The sequence below is a fragment of the Diceros bicornis genome, chromosome 31 (genome assembly GCF_020826845.1).
Source record: "Diceros bicornis minor isolate mBicDic1 chromosome 31, mDicBic1.mat.cur, whole genome shotgun sequence".
NCBI classification, from domain to species: domain Eukaryota; kingdom Metazoa; phylum Chordata; class Mammalia; order Perissodactyla; family Rhinocerotidae; genus Diceros; species Diceros bicornis.
Window position 1 is genome coordinate 7,464,995 of NC_080770.1, and position 21,704 is coordinate 7,486,698.

At 59.1% G+C, this 21,704-nt stretch overlaps 1 protein-coding gene and 1 long non-coding RNA gene across 3 annotated transcripts in view; one reads left to right on the forward strand and one right to left on the reverse strand.

Annotated features, from left to right (window-relative positions):
- The window catches only part of LOC131394824 (uncharacterized), a 32,767-nt gene extending 24,896 nt beyond the window's left edge, over positions 1-7,871 (forward strand). For both annotated transcript variants that reach the window (XR_009216236.1, XR_009216237.1), the window contains 4 exons: positions 314-1,127; positions 2,473-3,856; positions 4,236-4,328; positions 5,350-7,871. This is a non-coding gene — a long non-coding RNA (uncharacterized LOC131394824). The remainder of the gene's footprint in view (positions 1-313; positions 1,128-2,472; positions 3,857-4,235; positions 4,329-5,349) is intronic.
- Positions 1,833-13,426, reverse strand: OVOL1 (ovo like transcriptional repressor 1). Its single transcript, XM_058526392.1, has 4 exons — positions 12,988-13,426; positions 6,094-6,311; positions 4,208-4,397; positions 1,833-3,924 (listed from the first exon to the last, which is right to left on the reverse strand). Exons 1-4 carry the CDS (start codon positions 13,085-13,087, stop codon positions 3,629-3,631), a joined length of 804 nt encoding a protein of 267 aa, XP_058382375.1. The 5' UTR covers positions 13,088-13,426; the 3' UTR covers positions 1,833-3,628.
- Between the last annotated feature and the right edge of the window lie 8,278 nt (positions 13,427-21,704).

The window sequence follows — 21,704 nt, forward strand, 5'->3', positions numbered from 1 at the left end:
CCCTGCACTTGGTTGCATTGTTTTTAGGTGTAAAAATAGGACTCTACCTTCGTTTTCCATCAGGCTATCTTGCTAGGTCCCAGCCAGCTCTCCTCTCTCTCAGAATCTTGTTTTGTTATCCGTTCTTCTTATTGGCACCTGGGAAGGGCTCAAAAAATGCCCAGGGTGTGGCCGAATGAATGCCACCCCATCAGATTGCTGATGGAAATGGTGGGACCCCTGCCCACCGCATTGCCCATACCTCCTCTCTTCTGGGTCTGATCCCACTCTTTCCCTCCCTGAAACACCTTCCCTTCTCTTTTGTTCTTTTCAGATCCTCCCATGTTTCCAGCCCAGCTGGACCCCACCTCTTCCAAGAAGTCTTTCATCTTTCAGATGCCGAAGACTCCTTTTTGGGTTCCGTAGTATCTGTAGTCTGGACACACTATTTGTCCTTGGTTGTGTATTGACTTGTGGTAATCTGTTTCCCAGTCAGTGGAGGGCCCCCATACGTTGCTTGTTTCCCTCAAAGCACCCATCCTACAGTCTGGAGATCATTACGGGCCCTAGAAATGTGACCCTCTGGCCTGCCCCCGCTAGGGAAAGGCTCATCTGAATGGTGTCCCACCCTGGAGCCCTTCTGAGGAGTGGGAGAGAGCAGAGGTGTAGAGGGAGCCCGGGAACCCTCCCCCCACCCCATTCATGGCTTTCTGGAAGCTTGTCCCCGGCTCCTCCTGAAGTTTACATAGCGGTTAATCATCTGGGTTCCCAACAATGGGCTCTGCTCACTGTGGGATGTGTAACGATAGGATGTGGTTGGCCTTTCACATTGGGAGGCTTCTAGAGATACAGAGAAATCCTCTGTGCCTGGCTGTTTAAAGAGCCCTCAGGAGGGTTAAGGGCCCTTTTCCATCCTCTGGGCTTCTCACAGGGAGCTGTGGAGGTCAGATCAATGTTTTCCTTTCTCCTCCCAGCACAAGAGCACCAACCCTTCTCACGCCTCCCGGAACAGCACGCCAAGGGTCCAGGCCTGGCAGCGCCCTCCTCCTCTACACCATCCATCTGGCAGGGGCGTGATGGAAGAACACTGAACTGGGACTCGGGGACCAGGGTCCCCCGGGTGATCAGGTCTCCCTGAGTGATACTGGGTAGGTGATGGAGAGGCCAGGTAATCTCTAAATGTCCTTGCACTTTGAAATGCCTGGAGGTGCCCTGCTGTCTCCTGGGCTCTCTGTCAGCTGTGCGCAGTGCTTCCAAGCACAGACCCCGACCCAGGCGGTCTGGTTTGGATCCCAGCTCCACTACTAGTTAGTCGTGAGACTTTGGGCCAGCTACCTAGCTTCTCTCTGCCGGGTGGTGATAACGGCCCCTCCCTCAGAGGGTGGCTGGAAGATCAAGCCAGCTGATATGTGTAAAACACTTACGAGTGTGCCTGGCACAGAACAAGCGCTGTGCAAGCGTGGCCGTCCCTATAGCCAGGAGTCTGACGCGGAAGTGACGTGAACTTTGTGCCCTATTATTTGGGAATGCAGCTCTTCCTCCTGTGGTCCTGGCTGGGTGCTGGGAAGAGAAGCCAAGACTGGACCCCGAGTGACTGCACCGGCCCGGTGGAGAGCCATGAGTCGGGGTGTAGGAGCATCAGGCAGGTGAAGAAAGCCTGGGGGATGCAGCTGCCAAGAGCAGAGGGTGGCCCAGGGGTCGGCAGGCCACTCAGTCTTTCTGGGTCATGTTCTTGTCTTGACTTGAGGCCCTTGGTAAGCATAAAAGGGCAAAGCTTTGAATAGAATGCGATTGTTTGGATTAATTTCCCTGGAGGGGGAAAAAGAGGCTTGTAATACAGAAAAGCAGAAAACGATGGTTCTTTGATTTTAATAGTTGGGGGAAAGTTATAAAATAAAACAGACAACACAGAGCCCTGTGACTCCCTCAGATTGGCAATGAATACAGGGATACAGAAATGTAAACAAAACAGAGCTTCCCAATAGTGTTATTTTATACCATATAACTTCCAGAATACAGCAGCTCCCACACACTCTAAAGTAAAATAAAACAAGTCTTCCAAAACAGTCTGTCCTCATTCAGGGAAGTCAGAGAGGCTCCTTCCCTCACCCCGGGGCTGTGCAGATGCTGCTCCTTCCAGGCAGGGAGGCCAAGGCTGGATCTTCAGGAGTTTGGCTTCCCGGGGCGGCCCAGCCTGTGGTGGTGTGGACCTCTTTCGAGTTTGCCTTCTCACTTTTTGGCAGGCTGGCTCCAACCCCTGCCCGTGTCTCCCTTTGACCCACACCTGTTATTAGCAGGAAACCCAGCCACACCAAGGGAGCCTGGCCAAGTCCCTCAGATGGAGCCCTAGGTGCTGGAGACCCAGCCTAGCCATTCGAAAAACAGAAAAAAGGCTACAAATAGAACTCGTTAGCTGTCGAATACTGTCCTCCCTCTCGAGGTCTCTGATGTGTCTGGTTATTATTCTGTTCCGATGCTTTGCTGCTGTCCCAGCGTTTCTGACTCAGCCAGGAAGAGAGCACGTCCGCAGCCTGGCCCGGCTCTTCTCAGCACCTCAGGCCGTGGACTCGGCGTGTCAGACCAATCATCCACCTGGCTCAGCCCTGAAGCCGCCGCTGGACAAACCCTCGACCTCCGGAAGGGTGAGTTGTTCCACAAAAGGTCTGTTACCAGGAGACAAGGAGGCTCTCGGTAACCCCGAGAGGCTTGCCTTGGAAGGATGCGGGAGGGAGGCAGAGCCATGGGGGAGGGAAGAGCAGGAGACGAGGTGCTGTTCCGGCAGATGGGGAAGAACAGACGGCACAGCGCGTCCTCCAGGCCAGGCTGGAGGAAGGTCTTAGGTTAAACATCTCAGGAGGTACGAAGGATGGAGGTGGGTCAGGGCAGCCACCCCAGAGCCAAGGCACAGAGGAGGTGTGAAATGTCCAGGATAAATAGAATTGCATGGGAGGGAGAAAAGCCAGCTCCATCCTCGCTTAAAAATAGTAATGCCATCGGCACCAAAATATATTAATATCTGTACATTTGTTATCTTTAAAAAAAAGAAAATAAAACCTCGTTGGCACCTTGTAGTTGATTTCTTAAAAATGTGGTGATATGTGGAAAGGCCCCCGATGTGTGCGCGCACACACGCCTACAGCGGCGCACACGCGTGCATCTCCCTGTGGGAGGGGCAGAGCCCCCGCAGCCCTGGGCATTCGAAACACCGCCAGGCGGGCCGCCGCCAGCTCCTCCACCGCTGTTGTTGGCAGGGGTGCTCCCTGCCAGTGCTCCGGACTCTACCGTCCACGGGGACCAGCAGCCCCCGCCCTGTGCTCCAGAGACAGAAGGCGACAGGGTCACCCTCACGTACCTCCTCCTCACGTACCTCCTCTGGGAAGGAAGTCCTGTCTCTGTAGGTATGCTGCTACAAGTCGAAGGCAGCCCCGGGCTCACCCCTGCCCCACACTCATACACGTCTGCCCAGGCTCGGAGCGGCCTCTGCTCATAGGACAAAAAGGCAAACGTGAGCAGAGGTCTGTGCAGGGCCTGAGTGAGCATGCATGCCTGGGGGCTCCAGTCCTGAGTGCCGGTGTCCCGGCCAGGGCCGTGGGAGGGGGACTGGCCAGGCAGCAGGGAGGTGACCCTCAGCCCTCCCGGGGCCTGCCGCTCAGAGGTGGTGGTTGCTCTGCAGCAGGGAGGTGACGGTGTTCTGCAGGGCCACGGCCACCTTCTTGGAGGTCTTGCGCAGCAGCGGGCTGTCGGGGTGGTGGTCCTTCAGGTGCAGGACGTGGCCCTCCTGGCTCTCAGACGTGCAGCCACACTCCTCGCACACGTACAGCTTGGCCCGCCGCTCCTTGTACGCGTACTTCTGCTGCACGCCATGGATCTTCTTGAGGTGAGACTCCAGGGAGCAGCGCTGCGTGAAGGCCTTGTCGCACAGGCTGCATTTGTAGGGCCGCACGCCTGCGGGGAGGACAGGGCCAGGCGTTAGGGACCTGACGGAGGGCCTGTCAGCAGCTTCTCGCACACAGAGAGGCCGGGCCACCTGACTCTGGGGAGAGGAACGGACGGAGGCTGCCCAACTCCAGCTCCCTGAGTGACCCAGCTGATGAGGAGGGCTGCCCCGAGCTCCAAGATGCCCCTCCCAGGCCACCCGCTGCCAGAGAGTGGGGCTTGCTGCAGTTCCCACGTGGCCCCAGCCGGGTGGGGTCTGGTGGTGCTGCCCCCAAGCATGGGCTCCTCTTACCAGTGTGAGTGCGCACGTGTCTCTTCAGGTCGAAGGTGTCGTTGAAGCCCTTCCCACAGTAGGTGCAGAGGTGCCTCTTGACGTCATTGTGACACTTCATGTGGCGATTCAGCATGCGCTGGTAGGTGAAGGCCTTCTGGCAAATGTGGCAGGTGAAGAAGTCTCCACTGGGACTGTCCCCCAGGGTGACCTGTAGATGAGGACGGTGTTTCTGACAGATGCCCAGGAGTTGGGGCTACAGGTTGGGAGATTGGGAGGACACCAGTGCCAGCCCTCAGCACCCCCGGAGAGCCATCCCCATCCTCCAGAGGCCACACCTCTGTGTCGTTTGCTCACAGAGATCAGCAGTGGTGGGGCTGGAAGGAACCTTTGGGTCAATGGTCCAAGTCCCCTTTCAAGGTCACCACCCAACCCTTCTTTACCAGCTAGAGATGGATAGTCAACTCCCTATACAAACAGCCTGATTCATCGTCAGCAACCCTACCTGTTAGAACGGTCTCCCTTCATTGAGCCCAAATCTTTCCCTGTGGTTTCTGCTCTCTGTTCTCATTCTACGCCTTAGGACAGGGGGAAATGTCCACGACACGGTCTCTGTGGCAGCCTTCCCAGGCTGAGGCTACCACTGTGAGCCTGGAGTCCCTTTGCAGCCCAGCCGCCTGGTTTACTTGGGCCAGGCCTGACGTGGTATGGTTTGAGTCCCTTTGCCACCCTGATGACTCTTGCTGATGAACATTTTTCATTTTTTTTGCAATTATGGAAAATCTCAAATCTATTCAGAAGCGGAGACGCGGCCTCGATGCTCCACCTCTGTTAATGTTCGGAGGTCGCTAGCAACTCCTCCCGAGCTCCCTGGGCACCAGGTGCACCCTGTCACCCCACGCCTCCTCGTTCTGTCCTGCTCTGGCACCGGGTGAATGCCCCTTGCTGCTAGCTAAGCAAGAGCGTTTGGGTCATGACTACTCCTCCGGCACATCTGCTGTCCTGTGCCCTCTGCTCTCTCCCCACACTCTCCCATTGGGTTTCAAGGGGTGGGAGGAAGGGCCTGTGGGGGATCAGGGGCCCTGTGCTGGCTCTCCGGCCAACTGCCCAGCAGCTTTCTCAGTGGTTCCCCTCCTGTTACAACATACACTTGGCCTCCGCAGGTAAGAGAGGAAGGACCAGCATTCCGCTGCCAGTTTTCTGCAGTCTTTTGGCACACAGGACAGCGCTACGAGAACCCTTCCGCTCACTGCTGGCAGGTGCTTCCTGTTCCCAGAGCTTTCCAGAATGCAGGTGCAGCCAGGGGTAGCCCTGCTGTTTGCACTCTCCTTGAAAGCGGGGGCATTTCTACTGCCTCGTGCACTTCTTATTGCTTCTGCGGCTGAGCGCAGCAGGACTGCTCACAGGCCTGCCCTAGATGCACGGCCTCGAGTGCCGATGGGGCTGGAGGCGGCACTTAGGCAAGGTGGACACTGCTGGGCACACACCTTGGGGACAGTTAACCACCGAGCGGACTCCAGGCGTCACTCCCGATGCAGCTCGGATGGGGCTCAGGAGAAGGTGCCGAGCTGCCTCACATCTCCCCACTTTTCCTAAGACTTCTGTGCAAAGACGTGGCTCCCCGTAAGGCCAGAAATGACACTAAACAACGACCAGAACGGACTCCAAAGGGTTCAGTGTTTTCTGAATCCCACTGCTTCTTCCCAATGCAGGACATTCTCACTTCAGACCCCCTCTTCTCCTTTTCCGCCCCCCATCTGCACCCCAGCTGGGTTTACTTCTCTGCAGAAACCCGAACCCAGACCCAAGGCCAGCCTCTGCCTGGGCCTCATTTGTGCCAATCCTGTGGACCGGACACAGGTCTACACACATGCCCCTAGTCCTCGGAGACAGCGTGAGGTCAGTACCTTCATCTTGGTGCGCAGGAAGCTGTGGTCTCTGCTCTGGGGGTCTGCCAAGCGGCCCATGTCTTCAGAGGGCAGCTGGGCCACCACGCAGGGCCCAGGGGCCACACTGTAGCCAGAGTCCCGAAGGCTCATGTCCAAAGCCAGGGGGCAAGAAGGGGGTTCAGCCACTGATGGCTCTGGCTCCCGGTAGGGCTGTGGTGGGCAGAAGCCCAGGCTGACTGCAGAGAGAAGAACAGCCAGGTGAGAGGCTTGGTGGAGAAAAGAGGATTCAGTCAGATTTCAGCAAGGTTCCCTGGCAATGAGCTGGCTGGAACCTGGGGCATCCGTCCTGCCCCTTGCAGGCATGTGGCCGAGCAGGGCTACCCCCAGCCCACCCCATGCTGCACCTCCCTCTCTCCTCATTAAGGTAATTACAGGTGACGCCAGCCAAGTGCCACGGCCCACAGGCCTGCCCGCTGAGTAATTTGTGTCTTAGCGGAACTGGGAGGACGGAACCTGCCCTGCCAATTATCCCTCTGGAGTTGTCTACCTGCCCCACCTGGGCCAGTCTCTCTGGATTCCAGGCCTCGTCTACACTCCTGTAGGGACAAAGGGCACCACAGGAGGCCCTGGGCCCAGGGACTCATCCCTGCCCCAGAAGGGTCCCTGGTGGTCTGGGCCACTGGGGACCTCTCTTCCAGGCAGAGTTAGCTGCTGGCCTCAGGGCATGGGGTGGTCCTGGCCCCTTCCTCCTCCGGGCTGGCCTGTTCCTGCTGTTGCAGCCCATCAGGGCTCCAGGCTCCCCACTCCCGCTGGCCCAGCTTGGCAGGCAAACAGGCCAGGTGGGGTGGGGCAGGGAGGAGGTCAGGGAGCAGCAGGTGGATGCGGTGTAACAGTCTCCTGGGCGGCCTGCCTGCGGTTACGCAAGCCTCCCCCACGGCAGGGACCGCTCGCTGTGGCCCAGGGAGGGCTGGGCGCCTGTCCCCTGTGCGGCACCGATACCTGGCAGCCCTTTGCTGCGGCCACTCCCCACAACAGACACCTCACACCGAACGGGGCCGGGGAGGCTTGGCCCTGGGCCTGATTGGAGAGGAGGAGGAAGAGTTCTGAGCGACACAGAGGAGACAAGTCTCAAGGCCGACAGAGCTGGGGCAAGCAATCGAATGTTTCAATTTCGTCAGGATTTTTCTTCCAAAAACGCTAAGCTCTGTACTTAAAACCCATCACTAGGAACATTCTCCAAGCCTCAGAAGGAAAAATCAAGAGGGGCCTAGGAGAGAAAGGATGAGTGAGCTTTAGGGAGAGGAACTCAGGAGGTCGAGTTAGGGTCTCAAACCTGTGCACAAGGCCCTCTGCACCCGCCGCCCCAGAGCTGGTGAGACGGACTGGACAGGACCCCGGGAGGGGCGGCCCCAGGGCATGAAGGCTGCTGCCTTCACCTCCTCCCCCACGACATGAGGTCCAAGCAGAGGACCGGGATGGGGGCCGGCAGAGGAATGGACTAATGGAGGAGGGTGAATATGATAGTAATGAAGTTTCGGGAGAGGCCCCGGCTCTCGCCTCTTCAAAACACAACAAAGGTCTGATGGGAAGAATGCGCCTGCCCGCCGCCCAGAACTCGTTCTACTGGCACTGGCGTCCGTCTGTCCAGGGACTTTAATGAGCCATCTCATTCCAGGAGTTGATTCACCAGCGCCTGGCCCTGGCCTCTGAGCTGGCATGGACATCAGGCCCAGGCTCTCGGGGTCCCTCTCGCCTTCCCGTAGTGACGGCTGTCTATGCTCATGGGATGGGGCTTGGGGGGCAGGGACAGGGGTGGGTCAGAGTGTTGGCAGTTTCTGATACCAGTTTCCCAGCTATTGGAGGTCTTGGCCGAGAATTCAAAGCTGAATGACAATTTCCATTTCTCAATCCAGGTAGAGACAGACAGGAACCTCTACCCTCTTCTGTCTTGCAGTATCGGAGAGCTTGAGGGACGCTCCCAAAAGTTGGAGTCCGGCCACACCGCCTGTCTGCACACAGAGCAGCAGAGGGAGTGACAGCCGGTGAGGGTTAACAGGTTCACACTCTGGGCTCCCTTAGCTCCACTAAACAAGGGGTTCATGGTCAGGGTTCCAAGGATCCACTCCACCTTGGGAGGAGGCCTGTCTCCTGTGTCTGCCTCTCCTATTCCACGGAAACCTTGAAATGATGGTGCTGAGGAACTGGGGACAGGGAGGGGGCCTGCCTGCTCCGGCCTCTGTGCTGCCTCCACCCCGAACCAGGGGCAGATGAGGCCGGACAGGTGGCCACATGGCTGCCAGGGTGGGGATGTTGGCCTCATCCCACCCGCCCCGCCAAACCTGTCTTCCTGCCACCCCCGTGAGCGTGTCCCTGCTGCTGCCGCACGCACAGGGAGTGCTCGCTGGCGTGCCGCTCCTGTCACTGGGTGTCACTGAGTGGCAGGAGGCAGGAAGCAGAACTGGTTGGGCCCTGCTTGGGCGGCTCTCTGTCCCCTAATTAGATGTTTCCGGCAAGGCGGCGCAGCCACTGTGGCCTCTCATCACCCGCCCACAGCTGGGGAATGTGGCAAGGCCAAACCAGCCTGGCCCTCTCCCTACTCCCTCGGGGACTCCGGGGTCCCCTGCTGTTGGCCCAGCTTGCCTCCACCTGGATGATGTTGAGGGCACGGGCCGGGAGCAGCTGCCCCCTCCAAGGGCCTCTCCTCCCTCAGCCGCAGCAAGTCCCCTCTCTCTTGGATTGAAAGCTGCTGGCCCAAATACTGGACAGAATGCCAGGTCCTACACCACCCACAGCCTCACACCAGGGCAGGACACGAGGCCTCTTCCCCAGCTCTCTGGGGACAGCAGGTGAAGCAGCTATGAGAATGCCTGGCCTCCGACCACAGGAGGGCTCGGTGTGGGGCTGACCTGGGAGGTTAACTCAGCTCTGAATAGGGGGCCCAGTGTGTCAGCACAGTCTAGGTCGGTGTTTGGTGGCCCTGCATCCTTGTCAGGAAGGACAGGGCTCCCCTGTGCCCATCTCCTCCAGCCCCAGCAGGTCAGCTAGCAGTGCCCAAAAGGAAGCCAGTGCCAGCCAAATGGCAGAGGCGAGCAGCCCTGGAAACATAACGGCCCTGTCTCCAGCCTGTTGTTTCTATTCTGTGAACGCCAAGTTTTTCTCTCAGGCAGTATCTTTTCCCCCTTCCCCAACCGCTTTTCATACCGTGTTCACAATGAAGTCAAAACTGCGCCTCAGCCCTCATGCCAGGGAGGACGGCCCTGACCAGCCGGGAACCACACTTCTGCTTGTGTCCTCCCCACCCTCCCGTCCAGCGCGGGGCTGGGCACCCCTCTGAGGCTCAACCAACACTTGTTAAAAGTGAACAGCATAAAAAGCAACCCTGACAACAACGGCCACGCCTGGCGCCCGTCCTCCCCATGCCCAGAGGACTCGCCCTCACCTGCTCTCTCTCTGGGACAAATGGTCTGGCAGGATGCTGCCTCCGTCACCCAAGCTCAGGACAAACAGCTTGGCAGCTTGAATGACGGCACTCAGGGGTCAGATAGGAGTCCGACTGAGCCCACTGCCCGGCCCAGGTGCTCTTCTGTCCCTATCCACTGTCTACTCTCCTGGCCTCGCTCCCTGGAGAGCACGGCAGACATGTCCCCTGCTGTCAACACTTTCAGGGATTATAAGAATCCTCATCATCAGAGGCTGAATCTCTCCCCGGCCCCCCAGTCCGTCCTGCTCCTAAACTTGTATTCTGGGGCCCACAGCTGGTTTTCTCAGCCTTTCTGACTCGGCCTGGAAAGAGAGCTGCCCAGGTTCCCACACTGCCTAGTCGGAGCCGGGCTGAGCCTGCGGGCTCCTCCACCTCAGCTGGGCTGCTTCCCTGGGGCGGGCATGTGCTGAAGACCCGGCAGAAGAGACCGCAGAGGCTCCAGAGTGGGGGAGGGCATCGTGGGGGCCTGGAAGAGGCCCTGGGGTGCTCACGGCCTGTCCAGGAGCACGTCTTCTGTCTACCCTCAAGTGCCTTCCTGGCCTTGTGAGGTTTCACTCAGCAGGGGCTTGGAGGACCAGGCTTCATCCCTGTTCCTCGAGCTTCTCTTTCAGACCAAGAGAAGGAATTTAGCCCCTGGGTACAGGGGCCTGGGTTCATCCTCAAGAAACCAGCATTACTCCCTGCACTCCACAGTCAATATTGACACAACAAAGGAGGGGCGCCAGGGCTGAGGAGGAGAGGGGAGAGGAGTGAAGGGCTCAGGGTGGGCGCTTGGGCCTCGAGGGCCCAAATGGTAACCACCAACCCTTTCAAGGCTCCTAGGTGAGTGGCGCCATCTCCCACCCCTGGGGCCTTCTGCCCACTTCTGGGCTTTTCCTCTGCTTTGGGAGGAGGGTGAGGCCCAGGGGGAAGGTCTTGCACCAGGGTGGGACCTCTAGGACTGTGACTCAGGGAGAGAAGCTGGAGTGCTGGTCAGACTGGGGCCCTGGGCCTTCAGTCAGCAGAAACTTCTCCTTCCAGGTGCTCTCTGATGCTTTAAGGGTCTCAGAGGGCCCTGGAGGGAAGGTCAGACCTCAAACACTTCTCTGTTCCCCCGCCCTCCCAGCACCTTTCCCAGTGAGAACGGATGGGGTCAATGCTTAGCTGGTCACAACGTGCGGAGTTTGGGAGGTGGGGTGAAGGAAACGTGCCCAGCCGGCTCCTGGGGTCACGGTCGACTGGTGATGGAATGGCCCAGCCAAGGGACAGGCCACCACAAAACACACCCCCCACTCTCCAGCTATCTGAGGCACCCGAGCGTAGCCCGAGAACATTCCCTTTCTCATTTCCAAAAACTGTGGGAAAACTCTCCCGTGGGCCACATGGCTTTTGAGGCAAAATTAAGTTCTCTAACTTCTACCCTTTACTTGACCCCACAGGACTCTCCCTCGCCAGAGCAATGAGGGCAAACTCTGACCTGCGCCCTCCAGGTTAGACCCCCACCTGACATCCAGGACAATCCTGCAGAGTGAGCGGACTGCACCTCTCCCCTCACCTGGACAGCAGCTGCAGGCGACACAGAGCCCTCCTCTGCACCCGCTGGGACAGCCCCTGGGGTGTAGGGCTCCCCCACTACTCCCACCACGGCCACCAGAACTGTGGTGGGGAAAATCACTGGGACACAAGGAAGTCAATGGTTTGAGCAAACGGAATTTCTTTGTCCTTTGTAAAAGTCAACACATGATCTGTTACTGATTGGGATGTGAAATAAAACTAAAAATAACAGCACACTGAGTCCTGAGCAAGGCTCAGCTCACCTTTAACACAGTCCAAGTTCAGTTTATCAGATCCCAAGGAGCAGCTAAGCAGCAAGTCAAACACAGGTAAGGGAGGAGGCAGGAGCGAGGAAGGGGGCTCGCGACCCACGAGCCGCCCCTCTGGAGGTGGAACACCAGTCAGCTTGCCAGGGAACTTGGCAAAGCAACAAACTATAAACAGAAGCCCAGGTCCACACCCTAATCCACCCAGGTGAGGCGGCAGCTCACTTCCCTTTTTGTCTCAGTTTCCCCGCTGGGGTCATCAGGGACCTCTGGCACATTCCTTTGTTTTAAGGAGGCTGTAGAAAAGGGGCCTAGGCGCTTGAGATAAGCGTGAGCTGTGAAACATCCGGCCAGCGGCAGAGGCCACTGGATCCGGGCGGGTCAGACCACAAAGACCTCACCACTGCACCCATTGTCTCCATCAATTTATGCAGGAGAGAAACTGAGGCAAGAGCCCTCACAGAGCCCCTCTCCGCCCTCAATTCGCCACTTTCCTACAAGGCCTGGGGCGGTGCCAGGGAGCCAGCAGATCAAGGGTCAAAGTCGGTTGGTTAATTACAACCTCTCCCCCTTGGAGGTGCTGGGCAGGGAGTTCAGCGCATCCCCCGCCCCACCCCCAGGCCTGGGGAGGGGGAGTTCCAAAGGAAACGGGCTTTCTCCTGACCGAAGATTTTGTTGGGGGTGGGGGAGGACAGAAGGAGCACAAGTGTTCTCAGGGCTGACAGAGGAAGATGCACTGGAGGAAGAAACAACTCGGGTTACTCATTCAAAGTTGCCTGGGACGCTGTGAGGCGTCTTCCAAAAATAAACTGGGTGCACCAGCTTCCCCCGGGCCTGGGCCCCTGGCTGTGGGGTGGGCTCCTTAAAACCACTTTCCGCTCAATGGTGTCCGCTGCAAGGTTGGAGGAGGCGCGTTTCTAACAGACGTGAGACCTGATCCCATCTCGTCTTCAGGGCAAGCGGGGTGCAGCTGCCCCACAGTCTCCGCGCACCCTATGGGGCCGCCGGCCGGGACCCCCACCGGCCCGAGCCTCACCGCGACCTTCTGGCCACCAGTGTTGGGCGGGAGCGGGAGCGATCAATGAAGGCGGCTTAAACTCGCGAGTCTTCTCTTACATTTTGCACGAATCTCGGCCGAAACTCCAGCTCGCTCCCTGCCCCCCAGAGTGGCATCGCTCCAGTGCCCTCCTCCCGCCTCATAAAAGTCCCGGCTTTCTGGATTTACGACGTGAGAGTGGAGGGTCGCCTGAGCGGTGACACACCCCGTTGCCTCCCCTGCGCCGCGGCTCGGGCCGGTGGAGGGGAGGGCGGGCCCGCGCGCCTCGGACCTGCCTGCCCCCGGCCCGCCGCGGGACCTGGGAACGGCTCTCACCCCGACCTGGCGGCCCCCGCCCCCACCCTTCGGCCGGCCCTGCCGTCCCCTCCCCCCGCGCCCGAAGTCGCGGCGCCTCGGGCTAACCGGGCCGCGGCCGCTTAAACATTAAATCGGGCGCCCCCGCTGCGCCGGCCGCCGGCTCCGCGTCCCTGCGCCCCGCACGCCCGCCGCCTCGACGGGCCCCGCTGCCCGCTCGGGCGCCCCAGGCTCCGTCCAGGGCGGCGGGGGCCTCGGGGATCGCGGGCTGGGCGCCTCACCTGGCACGTAGATCTCGCCGCGCTCCTCGTCCGGGAGCTCGCTCCAGTTCCTCTTGCACGTGGAGACGCACGGCTTCTTCACCAGAAACGCGCGGGGCATTTTCGAACCCTCCTCGTCGGGCACCGTCCGCTTCCGTCGCTAGAGCCGGCAGCCGTCCCACCTTTCCCGGGCCGGGCTGGAGGCGGGCGGGGAGCAATTCAGGGAAGGAGCCGCCAAAGCGCCCCCACGTTCCGCAGAGACCGTGCCCGGGACGGCGCGCGCCCGTTTCCAAGTCCGCGGAGCTGTCGCCGTCCTCCGTCCGGACGAGGTCCCTTGCAGCCAGGTGCACCGGGCGGCGGGCGAAGCGGCAGGTAAGCGTCTCCTGGCTCGACTGGCGTCCCCCGCGGCCGCTCGGGAAGTCTTAAAGTGCGAGCCGGACGGACGGGTTCACGCTTTATTGGCTCGCGGCGGTGTGTGTTGGTGGCTGGGGCGGGGAGGGGGGGTGATCTGAGCTAATTAGCTTGGAGTGGCCCGGGGAGCAACGGCGCATGCGTTGGGAAATAACGGTGACAACCCACCTATTTGTTACCTGTCGAACCGGTTTCCATTCCGCTGCCGGTGAGGTGGCCTCGCGGCCTGGGCGCGGTGGCCGGGTGGGGGCGGGGAGCGGGCGCGGGGCACCAGCGCCCGGCTGCCCAGCTGGTCGGGCCGCCGCCCGCCGGGGACCTCCCTGCCGGGAGTGCTAGCGTCCGCAAACGGGAGTTTCGGAGGGAGCAGAGGGGAGGGAGGGGGCAACGTTATTTGCACCGGCGCTCGCACGCTCTGCAGGTGATGAAATGAAACTCGCCCTCCTGCGCCCGGCCCGGCGCGTCCGGGCCCCTGGGGAGGCGCGAAACCGTCGGGCGGGAACGGGCGGCCCGGCCCACACTTGTTGAACCAGGTCTGGGTCGCGGCGGCCCGGATCCCAAAGGCCTGGCTGAGCAATTCGTGGTTCAGCCCAGAGGTATTTCTGGGCGCCGGCTCCGTGCGGGAAGGCACGCGGGGCAGCGGGAGCGCGCCGGCCGGTGGGCGGGGGACGCGGGCGGGACGCACGCGGCGCAACATAACGCGGAGAGCGCCCGCTGGGCACCAGGCGCTGAGCGCTGCCCAGAGCCCGCCTTCTGGCCGGCGAAGTGGGGAAGGCTTCGTGAAGGAAGAGGCGTGTAAACAGCTCTGAGGCCACTGAGATCCTGAAAGACCCCATAGTCTTAGTCATTGGGGCTTACACGTCCGCAGAACCCCTCATCCTTGTCCCAAATGGCCAGATTTCAGGTGCAGCAAGGCCAGAGGGGAACCGAGGCCCAAGGACCACTGAAGAAGTCAGGCCCAACCTATTTTGCCCGGCTGCAGCCACCGCAGAGGGCTCGTGTCCGCTCCCCTCATAGCCCGCCCTTGGCTGTGGTTCAGCCTGGGTGCCCCCTCCAACCATTGATCCTGCTCTGCCCAGTCTCCAGGCCCAGCTGGAGGGATGCCCACCCTCCTCAGAAGCTGGCGAGCGCTCGGTGGCCTCCAGGAGGCTCATTTACTGGATACTTTAGCCACTGGCCACAGCTGGGCTTTTCTTACCCAAGAAATAGGACCCTTCTCCTCTTTTTAGCTCCCCTGTCCCTCCATATAAAATAATCTAACATTTCAGAGTCCCTGCCAGACATACGCCTTTCTTACATATTAAATGTTTGCTGGAACAGATTAGGAGGAAATGAGTCTGATAAATGAATTCACACAGTTCAAAAGTCAGGCGTCAAAAAGGAGCAGCCAGCTGATGGTGGACTTCAGGCATCTGGGGGAAGAGGATGGTTTTTCAAGGGGAGAGATCTCCAGAGGCTCTTTACATCGCCCCCAGGACTTCTGTGGAGCGCCCCCTGGGTGGGTGGGGAGAGCGTGGACTTTGGGGGCAGATGGGCCTCCTCCTCACTCCTTCCTGGAGCCTGTGAGTTTGGCCAAGGAGCTTTCCTTTCCAGTCTATTCCTTTGTCTGTTACCTGAGAATCTTATCTACCTCCTGGGGTCACTGTGAGGGTGATGTGAGCCCTGGCAGGGGTCATAATGTGTACCGCCTTCCCCAGGGCTCTGCCCTCACGCTGCCCACATTATGCTTGTCAACCCTCCACTCTTACCCTGGACCCTTTCGTTCAACTGACGTTAAGTGAGCGCCTACTTCCAGCGTATCTTTTGAATACATCCTGGAGAAACAACATTGACTAACACGGTCTGTCTAGGAGAGGGGTGAATTGAGTTCATTCATTCAACAAATATTTCCTCTTTGGTTGTGCCAGACCCTGGCAGGGGCTGATACACAGGAGGTGCTTAGTGAATGCTGTGATGAAGTCCTCAGATGATGACCCTGAACACGAGAGGCAGTCTTTCTCATGGGGGAGCAACTCAGATGTCTCCACTTGTGGAAAGAAAGTTACACAGTGTATGGAATGAGGCCGGAGGAGGGAGGGATATTCATCCACCGCTCTCTCTCCAGTGTCTGCAACTGTGCCTGGTGCATAGTGGGTTATCAATAAATATTTGTTGAATGAAGGAATATCCTATTTCTTTTTTTTCAATTGTTTTATTGAGATCATAATGGTTTATAACATTGTGTGATTTTGGGCGTACATTATTGTTTATCAATTTCTGTATAGACTTCATTGGACTTATTTCTCTTGACTCTTGTAACCCATTCAGCCTTTCATCTTCCAACTTTTGGTAGAAGCATAGATACATAAATACAGCATATTTCTTTTTTTTATTTTTTTCATTATTTTTTTTGTGTGTGAGGAAGATCAGCCCTGAGCTAACATTCGATGCCAATCCTCCTCTTTTTTAGCTGAGGGAGACTGGCCCTGGGCTAACATCCGTGCCCATCTTCCTCTGCTTTATATGGGACGTCGCCACAGCATGGCCTGACAAACGCTGCATCTGTGCGCATCCGGGATCCAAACCCGGGCCGCCAGCAGCGGAGCGCATGCACTTAACCACTATGCCATGGGGCCGGCCCCTTTTTGTTTTTTTGTGGGGAGATCAGCGCTGTGCTAACATCTGCCAATCCTCCTCTTTCTTTGCTGAGGAAGACTGGCCCTGGGCTAACATCCGTGCCCATCTTCCTCCACTTTATATGGGACGCCGCCACAGCATGGCTCGCCAAGCAGTGCATCGGTGCGTGCCCGGGATCTGAACCGGCAAATCCCAGGCCGCCGCAGCGGAGCGCGCGCACTTACCTACTTGCGCCACCCAGCCGGCCCCCCATATTTCTTTATTACAAAGAAAACAATAGTGCAAGTTTGGTGATGAAAGGCAACTGGCTGTCAGGGAGACACTAGAGAGTGGTGGGGACTATGGAGAATGTGCCTATCGAAAGGGGCAGTGACAATCATGTCATTCGAGCACAGAAACCCAACATGGCCACATCTGTCCATTTTCCAAGAGAAGCTGGAAATCCAGATTTGTATGTGAAATCTGCCATTTTTATTTTGTTTTATTTATTTATTTATTTTTTATTTTTTTCTGAGGAAGATCAGCCCTGAGCTAACATCCGTGCTAATCCTCCTCTTTTTTTGCTGAGGAAGACTGGCTCTGAGCTAACATCTATTGCCAATCCTCCTCCTTTTTTTTCCCCCAAAGCCCCGGTAGATAGTTGTATGTCATAGCTGCACATCCTTCTAGTTGCTGTATGTGGGACGTGGCCTCAGCATGGCCGGAGAAGTGGTGCGTTGGTGCGCGCCCGGGATCTGAACCCCGGGCCGCCAGTAGCGGAGCACGCGCACTTAACCGCTAAGCCACGGGGCTGGCCCAGATCTGCCATTTTTAAATGTTAACTCAAATTTTTTTGAAACATGGAATGAGTCAAACAAAATTCTTTGTGGGTCATCAGATTCAACCCACAGGTTTGCCCATAGGTTGCCGGTGTGTGGCCCGTGGTTCCCGGCAGCTCTGGGACCAGACAGTGTGTGTGAAGTTGGGTAAACGCCCAGCTCAACTGTGAGCTTCACGAGGGCAGGCACCTTCTGCTCTGCTTACACAGTGCCAGTGAGATGTCATTCATTCATTCCTTAATTCAGTCCGCAAGTATTTATGGAACACCTGCCACATGCTAGGCACTGGGGATTCTGCGATACAAGGCAAACCAAGAAACAAGGCAACTATTAGTGTGACGCAGGACATTTAACCAGGATGGGACAGTGACAGGTGGTGGTGCTGAGCTCTGAATGAGAGGTAGGAGCCAGCTGTGCAGCGCAGGGAGCAGGGAAAAGCCTGATCTGCAGAAGGAACAGCTGGTGCAAAAGCCCCCAGGTGGGAGTGAGCCTGGTGTGTGTGTGATGAACCGAAAGGCAAGGTACTGGACCGTGGGGGGATGGGAGTGTGTAGGAACTGAGGTTGGAGAGGCAGCTCAGCCACGTCACGTGAGGCTCAGTGTGGTGGGAAGCCCCGGGGTCTGCTATGGGGAGAATGGAGCATGTGTGTCAGGGGGAGGGGGAGGGTGGCAGTAGGGAGACCACTGAGGAGGCTACTGCAGTGGTCCAAGCAGGAGGTGATGGTGGCCTGGGCCGGCTGCACACAGAGCCATGAGTGATGATTCCACGTCTTCTGAGTGGACCGCTGTCTTTGGTACAGTGGACAGTGGTGTGAAGGGAGGTTGAACAGGTAAAGAGTGGTGGCTGGTGCTCCGGCCCCCGTCCCGAGCAGCCGGGGAGAGCTAGGGCAGGAGTTGGATGGAGGAAGTTTGGAACAACCCCTTCCTGTTCTCAGAGACGGCTTCCGGGTGGAGCCAGGGTGGGGTGGGCGTGGGGCAGGTGCTGGGAAGCATGGTGGCCGAAGGCAGAAGGGCCTATGAGAAATGAGCTGTGCTGAGAGGACAAGCAGGAAGGACACTGGGCCTGGAGTCAGGCTGCCCCAGACTCTTAGTCTCTGGGGACTGCCAAGCCACCTAACCTCTCAGGGCCTCAGTTTATCCATCTGTCAAGTGGGGCTCCTAGAGAGATGCTGTCAATTTGTTTTGGCTCAGAAGACTGGCAGCCCTTGAAAATGGACTCAGTGTTAAAGCAGGCCATTGGCGCCCCGGCCACCAAGGCCTCTGCTTGGCTCCAACAGTGGTCTTTCCAGCCCTGTTTGACAGTATCCCCGTGGAGGCTGCATAGCCCCTGACAAACTGTGAAGTGCTGTGGGTGACACTGACTCCTCCATCTCTTGCTGAGTTCCTGCCCACGGGGCTCCCAATTTACTGCCAGGGTGGGCCAGAGCCCCTTAGGGCCTGGCAGGGAGCAGGAGGTGGCCATGTGGGCAGAAAGCTCCTGAGATGGAGCTGGGGGAGGGGTGGGCAGAGGAGGAGGCTCCCTGGGCCATCTGGAGCCTCGGGAGCGGCGCAGGGGAGCCGTAAGTTCCTGCTGGAGGAGGCCAAGGAGCCGGGCTAGGCTCACCACTGTGGCCGCGTGTCTGGCCTGCCAGACTTGATTTCATCCTCACAGTTCCCACAGCCTTCTCCGTCTCAGGTCTGGAAACATCAGCCCCCAAGTACTCAGGGCCGAAGCCCGGAGTCGTCCCACCTCCCTCTTCCGTCACCCACACATCGACCCACTAGCAAGTCCTGTCAGCTCCCGATTCATCTGGCATCCGTCCACACCTCCATCTCCACGGTTACCACCCTGGTCCAAGCCCCTGTCACATCTCACCCGGACCACATAACAGCCTCTTGACCAGCCTCCCCCGCCAGCTGTCTCCCCTCAGCTCAAACCCTCCGGTGGCTCCCATCACACCTGGAATCAAGTCCTCGAGGCCTGGTGCACTCTGGCCCCTGCTGGCCTCCTGACCCCGTGCCAGTCCCTTCCCGCTGGCTCTGGGTGTACCGGCCACACTGCTTGCCCTCTGCCCACTGAACAGGCCAAAACCTGCTGCCGCTCAGGCCTCTCCTCCATTGTTCCTTCTGCCTGGAACGCTTCTCCCAGTTGATGACTGGCTATCTCTCATCACTCAGGTTTCTTCCCAGAGGCCTCTCTGGCCACTCTCGCTAAATCCTCGTCCCCCTACTCACTTTTATCCCATTAGCCTATTCTGGGTTTTTTGCAGCATCTTTTACTCTGTGAAATTTTGCATTGTCTTGTTTATTGTCTGTTCCCCTCTCCTCCAGTGTGAGTTCTGTACATGAGAAATCTCCTTTAACACCATTTTTAGTAGTTTTATTTAGATATAATTCACATACCATAAAATTCACCCTTTTAAAGTGTACAATTTAGTGGTTTTTAGTACCTTCACAAAGTTGTGCAACCATCACCACTGTCTTCCAGAACATTTTCATCACTCCAGAAGAAACCCCGAACCCATTAGTGGTCACTCCCCATTCCTCTCTACCCCCAGCCCCTGGCACCCACTGCTCTGCTCTCTCTCTAGGGATCTGCCTGTTGTGTTCCTGTGAAAGCATCTCTGTATCCCAGCGCCCAGTGCTGAGGGCGAGTTAGGCCCCTCATTTTACAGATGAGAAAACGGAGGCTCAGGACCCTCAGGAAACAGACTTTCCCTTTTCCAAGGCTTTTGCCTAGTATCTCCCCAAAGCTGGGCTGCACTGGGGAGGATGGACACCGAGCAGGAAGAGAAGGAATGAGGGTGGGCACTGAGGGGGGAGGTCCCTGCTTGGCCCACACCTGGGCCCTCTCTCCTGGGAGGTCACTCTCAGGGGTTGGCCTGTTGAATGTGGACTCAGGGAACATTCATGCTCTCAGTGCTGGTGGGCTGAGCTCAACACTGTGCCTGGCCTGTGCCAGGGACACAGCCAGCACCACCCTCCCATGGGGGAGCAGACATCTGGGCAGGCAGGGGGGAGCTGAGGGCAGCTGGTGTGGGAGGAGGGCCAAGTCAGGTCCAGTGAAGGGCTGTTTCCTGAAGTCCAGGCTCTACCTTTTAGGAGCTCTGTGACTTTGGGCAAGTGACTGTACCTCTCTGGGCCTCCCTTTCCTCATCTGTGAATGGGTACCCATCCTCAGGCATCTCAGGGTCGCCGTGAGCCTCAGTGAGTCCATGTGGATGCTCCTGCCAGAGCATCAGGAACTACACATGGGTTCCCTCCCCGCAGGCCCCAGGCCCCAAGGAGCCAAGGCTCAGAAAGGCTGGCAGCTGTCAGAGGCTGAGCAGGGGCCAGAGCCAGCACTGGATTTCCTAACCCTTTGAAGCCTGTTTCCTCAACTGTAAAAGGGGTTTAACAATCATTTCTGCCTCCCCACGAGTGGTGAGGGCTGAGGCTGTGCAGTTACCAGGACCCTCTGGGGCTCAGACAGGGAAAGCAGACAGGCTCCTCGTTACTCCCAAGCTGCCTTCCCTCCCAGGGCTGCTGTCATCCTGGCCTCTTTCATCTTTGGTTTAATTAGCCAGCTGCCCCACCCCACAGCCTCTTGGGCGGGAGTCATCACTCCCATTTTATAGATGGGGAAACTGAGGCATCTAGAGGGAAGTAGTTTGGGGCTGCTGCCTGTGAGTCAACTGTGGAGCCAGGGCCCAGAGCAGCTGGGACCAGGCTTTCCAGCTAGACCTGTCCCTGGGGGTGGCTCTGTCTCCATCCCCCTGGCGCCCTTGGCACCCTGGGCACCCTGATAGCCTCTTTTCCAGCTCTCTCCACCCCACCACTCTCTGCCACCTCCCATCTCGAGGGCAGCAGGATGGGTAGGGAGGGGCCTTTGAAGCCCTGGGGAAGGAGAGAAACTAGTTGGCAGCGGCCAGCATGGGGGCTCAGGCCTGTTTCCTCTTCAAAGCGGGCTAATTAGAGCCAGAGGCGCTAGTCACTCCGCCGGCGGGCTGTGGGATCTGGACACCGGCGGTCAGTGGGGCATCTGCAGCCTGGGTTCCCGGCCCAGGAGAGGCTGCTCGGTGAGCCCCAGGCCCAGCCCCTGAGAGCCCCCAAACAGCCTGACCCAGCCTCTGGTGATCCAAAGTGCTGGTTCCGGCACTGCTTGGCCCCAGGTCTTCGGCGGCGAGGCCTCGGTTTCCCGCTCCGTGCTAGGCGTGCGTGCCATGAGCCGCGTGACCCGCCGGGCCCTGCCAGGCCGCACGTCTGCATCCCGTTGTTTTCCAGCTTCGCCGCGGCCTGACTACCGCGACCCGTGCCGTCTGGCGGCGCGGCCAACGGCAAAGGTCAGCAGCTTCCGCCCGCCGCGACCCCGGCGCCGGCTCCGCGCCCCCAAGCCGAGCGGGTGTGGGGCCGGGGCCGGCGTCGGAGAAGCGAAGCCAAGCCCCGAGGCGCCCGCCCGACCGGTTCAGCCGGGGCCGCGGCGCGCACTTCCTGCGGGCGCCCTGGGACCGCACTTTGCACAACCCCCAGCGGCCACCCTGGGAGCCCGAGGACCCGCACCCCACGCCACCCCCAGGGGCCGCGCGCGGCTGGCGCAGGGTGCGGTGCGCCCGGGCGCCGGCGGGGGGCGCGCTGGCCGCCCTCCTCACCAGCCCGGCTGGCGCTGTCTGCCGGAGGACCCCGGGATCGCAGCCCCGCGCGGGGGTACCCCGGCATCCGGGAGCCAGGGCCCACCCCACTCCACCGCCCCTGCCCGGGCCTGCGGCGGTTTCGGGGAAGGGGGGCCTGCGCGCAGCGGGACAGTTACTCAGCCCCAGCGAAACCTGCGAGTCGGCACCTGCCGGCCGGGCGGAGGGGGAGGCGGCGGCCCCGTTACGGCCCCGCCCCGTCGCGGCCGCCCACGCGCCGCGCGCCCCGCCCCGCCCCGCCCCGCGCCGCC